This window comes from Triticum dicoccoides, chromosome 2B (genome assembly GCF_002162155.2).
Source record: "Triticum dicoccoides isolate Atlit2015 ecotype Zavitan chromosome 2B, WEW_v2.0, whole genome shotgun sequence".
In the NCBI taxonomy this organism is placed as follows: domain Eukaryota; kingdom Viridiplantae; phylum Streptophyta; class Magnoliopsida; order Poales; family Poaceae; genus Triticum; species Triticum dicoccoides.
The window spans coordinates 668,369,463-668,381,696 of NC_041383.1; the positions used below are offsets into that span (position 1 = coordinate 668,369,463).

The 12,234-nt window shown below is 48.9% G+C and overlaps 1 protein-coding gene across 1 annotated transcript; it reads right to left on the reverse strand.

The window, feature by feature from the left end:
* Window positions 1-7,852: 7,852 nt before the first annotated feature.
* Window positions 7,853-8,359, reverse strand: LOC119368269 (putative lipid-transfer protein DIR1). Its single transcript, XM_037633572.1, has one exon. The coding sequence runs from the start codon at window positions 8,357-8,359 to the stop codon at window positions 8,042-8,044; it is 318 nt and encodes a 105-aa protein (XP_037489469.1). The 3' UTR covers window positions 7,853-8,041.
* Window positions 8,360-12,234: the final 3,875 nt, after the last annotated feature.

The following is a 12,234-nucleotide window of genomic DNA, read 5'->3' on the forward strand; positions in this document are numbered from 1 at the left end:
ACAATTCTAGCATGAATAATAAACATTTATCATGATATAAGGAAATAAATAATAACTTTATTATTGCCTCTAGGGCATATTTCCTTCATGAGCTACCTTATTGACCTCTCTACTAACATAATTGAGTCTTAAACCCTAAAAATGTTGGAGATATGATTTGATCTCGCTGATGATCGGGCTTCCCGTCGACCTGCACTCCTTTGCCGTATACTCATCTATAACATTTTTGCAGTCCGTCTCGACAGTCACCCACGTCCAGCCCTTCTCCATAGCCAAACGCACAGCCTCCCTGACAGCTAGCAATTCAGCGCAATACGGATCAGTCACCCCGGATAGCTTGCGGCCCCCAGCTAGCCTGAGCTCTCCGTCGTGGCCCCGGGCCACCCATCCGATCGCTGAGCCAACCCCATTCACGTCCACCACAGCATCCGTATTAATTTTGCACCATCCTGCTTCCGGTGGTTTCCATCTCTCTTTCGTAAGACCCCTCTTCTCGCCAGCATCCGGAGGGATGTACAAAGCTTGGATGAGTTCCTTAACCAGGACCATCAACCTTCCGGGTTGATATTTGACCTCCTCATGAGTGTATTTGTTTCTGCTTGACCAAATTGTCCACATGACTGATATAACAATGGCCGCCCTGTCTCTTCCAATCAAGCTGGAATCAAGCAAGTCCCTGGACCACATGGCTGGGTGGAGCCGTGGTAACTTAAAGTCGAAGAAATCTTCTGCCTCCCTCCAAAAGAGTTTTGCATGATCGCATGTAACCAGAGAATGAAACAGCAACCCTTCCTGGTTGCCGCACATTGGACAGGTGTGATCTTCCCCTATATGTCGTCGACATAACTCTTCCTTCGCCGACAGGAACCCTTTAAGGACCCGCCACCAGAAGATTCGTATCTTGGGCTGCACCTTCAAGCGCCATAGTGACTTCCATACCTCTTCCCCCTGGGAGGAGCTACCAATCTGATTCAACTCACCTTCCCGGGACTCCAACAGCATCCGGTACGCTGATCGAATCGTGAACAGCCCGGACCTCTCATAGCCCCATGCCCAAAAATCAGGTAACGCTACCCGCGGCCTCGGCATGTTAAGGATAGCTAGTGCATCCGGGGCAATGAAGGTTCTCTCAATAATCTCCTCATTCCATTCACCATCTTCCGTCATCAAGTCAGACACAAGGTGTATGGGATCACTTCCCATGTTACACACTGGTTTGAAAGTATTGCTTCCTTGTATCCAATTGTCATGCCATACTTCCGTAGTAGGTCCATCGCCAACTCTCCGAATCAAACCACTCTTGAGCACCTCCCTCCCAGTAATTATCGCCTTCCACGTAGTGGAGGCGTTGGCAGGGCAACCTGCCTGCAAGAAATCTCCATCTGGGTAGTACCTACCCGTAAGAACACGCGCGCATAGGCTGTCTGGTTTATCCAGCGGTCGCCACACCTGTTTGGCGAGCATTGCATAATTGAGCAGCTCCAAATCCCGGAAACCCAAGCCTCCTTTGGATTTAGAAATAGCCATCTTCTCCCATGATTGCCAGTGCATTCTTCTCTTGTCAAGAGATTCATCCCACCAAAACTTTGACATCACTGCCATGACTTTCTGGCATAAGCCTTTATTGAGCTTGAAACAACCCATAGAATAGGCCGGTAGGGCTTGAATTACTGCTTTGAGAAGAACCATCATGGCCGCAATTGACATTAGCCTTTCGCAATACCCTTGCACCCTGGACCTTGCTTGCTCTTTGACATGTACAAAACTTTCTTCCGTTATCCGGCCAACCGCCGTGGGCAAGCCTAGGTATTTTTCTGCAAGAGTTTCTCTATAGATTTGCAAGTTTCTCCTGACCCTGCCTTCCCGACGCCCTTGTATTTGGGCTGAAGAAAACCGAGCTCTTGGCCTTGTTTACACACTGGCCCGAGCCCAGGTGATAGGCCTGAAGAATCTCATTTAACCTTTGTGCACTCCTCGAATCCGCCTTCATGAAGACTAGACAGTCATCTGCAAATAAGAGGTGCATGATCCAAGGGGCTCTCAACCCCGGTCGTATCCCTCTATCGACCCAACCAGCATGATAGTTCTTTAACAGGCATGAGAGCCCTTCCCCACATAGAAGAAACAAATACGGGGACACGGGGTCACCTTGCCGTATGCCTTTGGAGGGGCGAAACGAGGGCAGTAGTTCTCCATTCATTTTTACTTGGAAAGTAACAGAGTTTACACATCTCATAACTAGAGAAACCCATTCCTCCGAGAAACCCAGCTGCAACATGATTCCTTGGAGATACGGCCATTCCACACAATCGTACGCCTTCATCATATCCAACTTAACCGCACACCACCCTTGTTTAGTTCTCTTTCTCTTCATTGCGTAGATACACTCATACGCTGTGATGGCATTGTCTATAATCAACCGCCCCGGAACAAAGGCGCTTTGCTCCTCCGCGATGATCTCATCTAGAATCTCCCTCAACCTGTTAGCTAAAACCTTTGAGCAAATTTTGTAAATGACATTACAGAGGGAGATTGGTCTATGCTGTGTAATGTTCCTCGGGTTCTTAACTTTTGGTATGAGCACTATGAAAGTTTTGTTAATAACTTCCGGCATGTACCCGCCATTTAAGGAGTTCAGGACAGCTCGGGTTATATCCTCTTTTATAAGTGACTAGTGGTGCTGATAGAATCACACATGGAAACCGTCCGCTCCCGGCGCCTTCGCCGGTGCCATGGCGAACAGTGCTTTCTCTACTTCATCTGCACAAAAAGGCCTATTCAGCCGGTCATTCATCTCATTAGTCACCATAACTAGTACATGCTGTAATACTTCATCCATGACCACCTCATCTTGAGTTGTGTATAGCTGTGTATAGAAATTTTGAACCTCAGCTCTCACCTCATCCCCATCCTCAACGATCGTTCCATCCGACTTCTCGAGCACCAGGATTTTATTTTGATGTTTCCTTCTTGATGCTTGAGCGTGGAAGAAACCAGTGTTCCGATCTCCTGCCTTAAGCCAGTCAGCTCTTGATCGCGCTCTCGCCATGATTTCCTCCTTTAACAAAAGATCATTCAACTGCCTTGCTAATTCTTTCTCCCTTCTGGACGAACCGCGGTAGAGCGAGTTCGCCTTCTCCCTCTCAAACTCCTTTCTCACCTTCTTCAACTTGTGCTTTATATCCCCAAACTTCTTCTGTTTCCAATCGGTTAGGTGGGTCTGCATGCTATTTAAAGAGGAGTTTAGGTCCTCAAGTGTAAAAGCTCCTTTCTCCCATGCAGCCACCATCGTGGGCTCGTACGACTCTTCCCGTCTTCACGCTTCCTCGTACACAAAACGACGAGGACCACTGTCCTCCCACTCCACCAGCTTATTGATTTTATTGACTAGCATACAGTGATCCGACTGTGGAGAAGGTACATGTCTCACTCCCGTATCTCCATATTCCTGGATGAAGCTCGGGTCGGCCAAGTATCTGTCCAAGCGAACCTTTACATTTGCGGCTCCTTCTTGACGATTATCCCAAGTATACGGGATCCCCGTGAAACCCAAGTCCTGGAACTTGCATTCATCAATGGCCTCCCGAAACCCTTGCATTTGCCACTCAACTCTTTCATTAGCCCCGAAGTATTCCATGTTGTCTGTTATCTCGTTAAAATCCCCACCACATAGCCATGGAACGTCACTTTGACACCGTAACCACTTCAAAAGTGTCTAGCTCTCTCTCCTCTCACTCCTCTTTGCTTTGGCATAAAAGCCTGTAAAACACCACTCTTTCTGGTCGCTGCCCACATTCCTCACCATTACATCTATATGCTGATTAGACAAATTGTTGAGCTTCACATCCACTTCTCTAGACCACAAAAGGGCAAGTCCTCCGCTCAGTCCATCACTGCTGACCGGAATACATCCTTCAAAACCAAGTCTTGCTCTCATCTCCGTGACCTTCTTTCCCTCAATCTTCGTCTCAGATAAGAAGACTAAGGTGGGCGCTTCAATTCTCACCAAATGGTGGAGTTCACGAACTGTCTCCGGGTTCCCAAGCCCGCGACAGTTCCACGTTATGCAATTCGTTTCTCCTGGAGGGGTTGTTCATCAGCCACCGCCTGCTCACTAGTACTTCCTCCTTCCACAGGTTTTTTCTTCTTTGAGTCCCTACTATCTTCTTTGGATGCGCTCGGTTCATCGCCTTCCATAGATCTCTTCTTATTCCAAGTGTCCTGATCCAGAATCATAAGCTGGTTCGATGTGTTGGTAAGGCCCTCAGGCCCCACCTCCACTCGACGGTACACACCACGGCCTCTGCCTCTACCTTTGTTGTAGCCCCTCCCCGGACCAGCGCGACCAGCAGCACCGCCCCGTGAGTTAAATTGGTACACTGTGTTTCTGACCAAACCTTGCTTCTTTTCCAGTGGTGATGTTACCTCCTCTCCTTTCTCTCCTTCCTCTTCTACATCATCCCATTCATCCTCTCCCCTGGCTCCCTGCCCACCAACATAGTTGCTCCTTGGGGGTGCATTCGCCCAGTTCTTGCGAGACCCAGACCATCTGAGCTTCTCTCCGTACGGCAGGCATCCAGCATCATCCCGTTCCCCAGGGTCCAGGCAGAAGGTGTCTGCATGTCCAAGCCGGCCGCACGAGAAACAAAAATCTGGCAGTCCTTCATACTGAATATCATACATCACAGATTCTTTCATCCTTGCAGATTCTAGCTACACCCACCTCATTAGGGGTTCCTGCACTCTTATCCATATACGTGTTCTAAGGGACTCGCCAAAAGCAAAACCCTTTGAGTCCACATCCAACTTGATTACTTCTCCCAGCATCCCTGCAATGCGCTCAGGCCATGGCGGGTACCGAAGGATGAATGGCAGGTTGATTACCCTCGCCCAAATCTGCAACTTCTCAAACTTCCAATCGGATGGCCTGGCCCTGACATCAAATAGTTCCAGGATAACTGCGTGTTTCCCCACCATCCACGGCCTGCCTCCATAGATGCGATCACGATCTCTCTGATTCTCCAAGTTTGCCACAAAGGTGTTCTCCCCTACCGGGTTAAAGCTCAATCCCTTCGGGTTTCCCCATGCCGGTCGGAGGGCATCTGTGATAGAGTTTACGTGGATAAACTTACGATGCAGAACCCTACCCACCAGCGCTACTAGAGGTGCCTCTCCTTCCCCCTCCTGATCATCTACTACCAGCTTCTTGTTTTCCTTGTCCGTCAACTTCATCTTCTCCATCATATGCTCCACTTTCTCCCTCGATTTCCTTGATTCCTCCGACGCCATGTCGCACCTCCCTCAAAACCCTAGATGCCACCTCCCATCTGTGCCCCAAGGGTGGGTAGGGGTACCAGGACCCCCCTTGATCACCCCGAGAGCAGCCGCAGAGGAAGCGCCGATCAGAGCTTGGATACAGTGCGAAGATCGTCCAGGATGGGTGTGCGCGCGTTGGAGATCGGGATCACCGCCGCCGCCGCCTGTCCTGCCACTAAACCCTAGAAAAATGGTTTGGGCTTTCTTCAGGCCGCGATTTCTTGTTTTTTTGCATCGGATCAACTTGAGCGAGGGTCAAAGCTCAATGTTTATCCGCTCAAACGTCCCATGATATCTGGGATGGCAAAACAACCAGCGACGGCGGGACGCGGCACCCTGCTCTGCCTATATATAGACTCACAAAGCCATTTGCAAAGGGAGAGGCCTCGCACCAGGAGGCACCAGGGGCACGCGTATACACCGCCGCCCTTCACATCCGCGCATGATCAGGGAGAGGAAGGACTCACGCACGCCGGCGTGCACGGAGAGAAGGCCGGTGTTCATCCATCTACACCGGCGTGCACGGAGAGGAGGAGGCCGGCGTTCATCCATCTACACACAAGGGATCTCGGCGGCATCGACATGAACACGAAGTTCACTCTTCCGGATGGTGAGATGATCATCTAATTTTTCTCTTGTCTCTCTCCTTCACATCCAGCATGCATGCCGAGGTACGTGCCGGTCACCGGAGATGACACTCGTGTGATCCCGTCGCCGCCGTAGGAGACGACTTCATCGGTACAGAAAACTGCCTCGGCACCATCGGAGTTTGTCTACGCGAAGTCTTTCTCTTTCAGGTGTTATATTCTTGGCTGGAGATGACTTGGGAGCAGCCGGAGCTCGCCAACGACGCAGCCCAACCGCTAGCCCCGATGCCCTACCGTGGCGGCTTTCATGGCGCTCGGTGAACACCCCCTGATGTACAGGTCGCGACACACAAATGGCGACGAACAGAGCCACGGTGAACATGTTCATGGCAAAGGGTACACCGACGTACAGGTTTTGCGTCACACCCTTGGAGGAGACGGCGTGGCGGAATCGGAGCGCGCTGACGACGCTGCCCGAAACCCGCCTTTCCCATCACGGCGTACAGGTTTTGGCATCACGCTCTTGGAGGAGACGGCATGGCGGAACCGGAGCTCGCTGACGGTGCATCCCGAGACTCGCCTTTCCCATCACGGCGTACAGGTTTTGCGTCGCACTCGTGGAGGGGATGGTGCGGCAGAGCTGGAGCTCGCTGACGGCGCAGCCCGAGACTCGTCTTTCCCATCACGGTGTACATGCCCTTGATGAAAACAATATCCGCAACCACATATCTAAGACGGGTTCCTCCTTCGCGAGACACGCGTCCCCGACGAATAGGTCAATGGCGTACAAATCCTTCACCGAGCCGGAGTTTGCAGCGACGCAATACAAGACCGGCCCCTCCTTTGTGAGGTGCACCCACCTTGGCGAACAGGTCCACGGCGTCGCTAGCGTACAGGTCACCCCTTGGCGTAGCACCAGCCCAAGGCGATACGGCCTCTACAACGCCACCTATCCACGGCCTCGTGGGGCGGCCTCCTTTGTCTTGTCGGACCGCCGAATACTCGGCGTCTAGCCAAGACGAGGTGCCAACCATCCCGGCCACGCCAACGTGAGTGCGTGTGCGTTTTTACGCTGACGCCGGTCTCCCAAACCGTTACACCCGCAAGGCGTAGCCCCTTGAACACCCCGATAAAGCAACATGTCGTCGAGAAGTCTAAGCCGAGCGCGACCCAAGTTACTCCAACACCAACTACTCCAACGCCAACAAGACCGACGAGGCACGACGGCGAGGGCGGGCGCGGCCACCGCTAAGGCCACGCTACATGCGGCACGTGTACCGACAAGGACACGGGCTCTGCCGCCGCCCACACACACATCATCATCATCATGCATGGAGAACGCGAAGCGAAGACGACAAAGACGACCATACGGCTTAATTGGAGGTATCCCGTGGAGTAACCCGCGGGAGTAATTAACCGGGAGCCTCCCGAGGCCCCGGGAACAAGGAGACCACAATGGCTACAGTCAGGCAGGCCGCGCTAGTAGGCCACGGAGCGCATATGTAAAGGGATCTTATAATTTTATTTCTCCAATGAGAGATTAATAAAGTGCATGTTTCCCTATGTTTATTTGTGTACTTAGTACACTGGCACGCCCGCAATTTTTTTATTTCCCGTGGCGCGTAGATAGATAGTAACACGATAACCATCGTTGTTTGTTATTATTTTTCGTGTCAAACAGGGTGATTGGATGCGGGCGCGCGGAGCTGGTTGGGTGAAACCAGTTGCACCTCAAAACGGGTAAACCAGCCAACCAGCGTGCGGCGTGAGCCCGCCCGTCATTGGACAACAAAAATGACCACTAAGTGAAAATCAGTTTTAACCGCTGTGGAGATCCAACGGCATGGACGCGCTTGAAGAGCAGATCTGACGGCTAACGAGTGCCCAATCGGGGGAGCCTTCTGGAGGTGAGTTGGCTAGCCTCATTATTTTTTAAAATGGCTTTTCCATTTCCTGCGTACTATTTTATCAAGAGCTTAATAAGATAATCACACTTCCAATAACACAAAATTAAGATCGAGTAGCACAATGCCTTTTCAAGTGCTCCTCCACTTATTTAGCCATGCATTTAAGTGCTGATGCAGATGTAGATGTAGAGCAACCGGCGCCTAGATGCTTATAGGTAGTACATCTCATCATCACGAGCAGTTGTTCGGCATGGTGAGACTGCACTTGCCGGGCAGCGCCATGGCGCGGTTTGCATCGATGTGGTACATTCTCAGCAATATGCCGGCGATGCCCTTGTAGCGACAGATGCATGATAGGTTGGCCATCCCAAGCGCATCACAACATTCAGCTGACGGACTGTCTTTTGGGTTATTCACTGCCGCCGCAGGCTGGAAAAGCTTGAATTCATCATTCGACATGCCACAGATGCCATGAACACCCTCTAGTGCGGCTAGGGACACCACCATGACAAGCAACAATGTTGCAGCCAATGCCTGTGACTTATCCATGGATGCTAGTATTGTTTATTTTTCTGGTGGATTGCTAGTGAAGATTTTGGTCTTAGCTAGGTCTTATTTGGGAATGTGTGCGATGAATGTTTAGTGTATGACTCTATTTATAGAGGCAGGCCTCTGTGTTCATGAAGTGTGTATTTTGCATCAAGGAAAAACTTAGGGGCACTAAGTGATGCCCACATGTAGAAGCATTATCGCCTTATATCATGTAAAAGAATCTGCACTTGAACTCACTGTTGAATGAGAACGACTACCATAGTTGGCAACAAAGAAATGTAATGAAGCAAAACTAATGATTCTTTTGAAAGATTGGTGCAAAAATCTCCGTAATGCAACATGAGGAGTACGCCGCGAAGACCTGTTCTTCGCAATGATAAAAAGCGATTCTGGTTAATCACTAGACAAGGACGTTCGCTAGCTAGCTTGAATGAAGCATTAGACACTGTAACTAACTGGATGCATGCACCAACTATAGCTTGAGATATTTTCTTCAGACCATAGAGTAATCAGCTTGATCTTGGGGTGGTGCTAGCTTTTGCCGACTTAATTCAGTAATGCTGGCAGGCGAACACGTAACACAACGCATTACAGATTGTGGCGGGGGTGGAAGGCGAGCTCAATATGGGTTTGGGGGCGTGGCATTAGTCTGTGGCTCTGTGCCTCTGTTGTGGTCGAACCAGGGTGGCGCGCTGGCAGTTCGACCATTACCGTGGGAGGCGAGCAGGTCCTCACTTTTCCTAAGACTTGCCCCTCTTGTCAAGCCGAGCGCCGGTTGCCGCCACCGTCCTCCTCCCGGTCGAGCGCGGCCATTACTCCCCAACCCGCCGGACCAGCGACATCATCCTTTTCCCTCCGACCAAGCCGCCTGCTTCGGGAGGAGACCACAAGATGCGTGGGGTTGTAGGCCCCACTGCTCACCGTCAGCGATCTCTAGAGTGACTCTCTGACGGCTCGCTTCGTCCCCTTACACTCCTGATTTTTTCAGCATCAAATTGATTCTCCTGTCATATCGTTTCTGCTCCTTCGAATTAGTTTGTCTTGATCATGCGTCCATCAGCTGTTCTGTTTCCATGAATTACCATGAACTACTCAACTGCGTTTACATGAAGGATCTTGCTGCCATAAATCCATATACAAGGTAACAGAAAGAAGTGCACAACCTTGGATACCGAGATTAATTGAGAGGCTCTCATCTAACTTTAGTTTGTAATTCATATCTTGTGGCAGGTTACTTCACCCATCGTGACCAGCTTAACAGATTGCTCAGTTGCTGATGTTCTTGCTCATGTTTGTTGTTTGCTACATCTTCGAATTAATCCAGTGTTTAATAATAATGACAGAGTCCAACAAGATGCCAGAAAAGGCTGATTGTTCATCAATTTAAAGCGGCGTGGTACTCTTAGTTATGAGCTATCTGGGATGAATTAAAAAAGTGTAATTCGTTTGTGCATTCATCATCAATCAGGAAGACTATGACAATTTGATGAAGTCGCTACGGGGAAATGATCCTTCGTGGCCTTCCTTAATGTTGAATGTGTGCTTCTTCCTTCCTTCTTGTTTACCATGGCCGTGCCTTGTGGTTTATGTACTACCCGATGCAAACTAACGTTTTTGCTCCCCACTCTCTGTACCTCAAACTCTAGTTGTGCAGGGTGTTGAAGACTTCAGATAAGCTGCTGAGCTGCGCAAATTGAAAGCTGAGCGGCTGCTCGAGAAGGTGGAGAAACTGGAGCACGTCTTAGAGAGGGGAGATCGTGCGGTGGGATCAATTATAGAGGTTCTCCAGAGCATGTAGCTCACCGAGGATCACCAGACCTCCAAATCCTGCCTATACCAAGTAGTGAGCTTGTGGTGGCGTAGATGTTGTGTTTGATTATGCAAACCAGGAGTCCTGCCTTTCCTGCTAGCGTTCTAGCACATGTCCATTTACTAGATCCTGGTAGAATGGTTCCTGAATTGAACGAACCAAAATGCTATATGCTTCCAGGATCTATTTGTCTAGAAGCCTGAAAAGTGTTAATGCTAAAGCCGTGCATGTTTTCTAAAGACACTTCTGCTTCGGCACACCCCCTTAAACATATCAACGGCTGTGATTACCCCATACCCCTTCGTAACAAAAGGCATGATGGTATTTTTTAAAAGTACGTACTATAAAGAAAAATATTTTTAAGGGCATCAATGATTTAGAAGAATTTTGGAAGATTGTACTAAAATATTTTGGAAGAATTTTAAGGGCCTCAATGATTTAGAAGTATTTCGTAGGAATTTTTGTTGGTATGTAAGATTGAGAATTACATATGATTTTTTTATGGTCTAGTTTGCATGCAATTTCATAGAAAAGTACACTAATATCATGGTAATTCTTCCCTATTCTTATGACAACTATGCAATGCAACTGGCCCTTTAGGAATGTGTATTGTTTCTACAATGCAACCAACAACTTACGTTACAATTCTACCGGCTCCCTATTTCTGCATTTTTAGAATAGTAGGAAAGGAGGCCCTCAATATGAAATCAGCAGTCTCAGTATTCTTTCACACAATTTATGAAATCAAGTGATAGTCTTGCCCCAAAAAAAGAAAAAAAAAGAATGGGTTGCAGTCTTGACCGGTTGAAGATTGTAATCTTGAGAGCAGGGACGAAGATAGAAAAAAAGCTTGATGGGGTCATATCCATGGCAATGGGGTCATCTTCTATAAATCAACAGTGGTCATTACTAAGTTAATGAAGGATTTAGTAATTTCATTGGGGTCAATTGACCCCAATGCCTACATGCCAGCTCCGTCCCTGCTTGAGAGAAAATCAAGGGTAGAATCCTAAATACACTAGAATGAGTTTAATTCTGACGTGAATGTGGTGACAACAGTGTTCAAAACAAAATAGTTTACTACTAGTAATTTTGCATAAAACAGGATACCACATTCTTGTGCTTCAAACACGATAATGGCAATCTGCATGACACAACACACAGAGATAGTCTGACTGCTCTAAGATGCAAGATCTGCAGCCGGCAGATCCATGCCTGTTAAACTATGGTTTGGTGGAAACTGGCTGAACACATCTGGTGCGTGGCCTATCACTTTATATAAGGTACCAAGAGGTACAATACAGGTACAAATACAATTGTCGTACAATATACAGTCTAACACCCTCCCTCAATCTTAACTGTGGCCTGAGGTACTCAGTAAGTTAAGATTGCGTCTACAGCCTATGAACAGAGGAAGAGACAACGGTTTGGTGAAGATATCAGCAAGTTGATCCTTGGAGGAGATGAACTTGATCTGCAGGAACTTCTGTGCAACACGTTCTCTCACAAAATGATAATCAACTTCGATGTGTTTCGTTCGGGCATGAAATACCGGATTTGATGAGAGGTATGTAGCGCCGATGTTGTCACACCAAAGGATAGGAGGCTGACTATGAGAGATCTTCAATTCTCTGAGGAGGGACTGGACCCAAATAAGCTCAGCAGTGGCATCAGCAATTGCCTTGTACTCAGCTTCAGTGCTACTCCGAGAAACTGTAGCCTGCTTCCGAGCACTCCAGGCGATCAGATTAGGTCCAGAGAACACTGCATATCCCCCCCGTGGATCGCCGGTCATCTGGGTTACCAGCCCAGTCTGCATCACTGAAGGCCGAGAGCATGCTAGAGGGCGCCGACCGGATATGAAGGCCATACGAGGTTGTGGAGCGAACATAACGCAGAATATGCTTGACAGCAGTCATGTGAGGCTCTCGAGGGGTATGAAGATACTGGCAGACACGATTAACGGCATATGAAAGATCAGGCCGTGTGATGGTAAGGTACTGAAGGGCTCCAATAAGGCTTCTGTACTTTGTAGCATCATCAGCAGAGAGGAGAGTCCCAT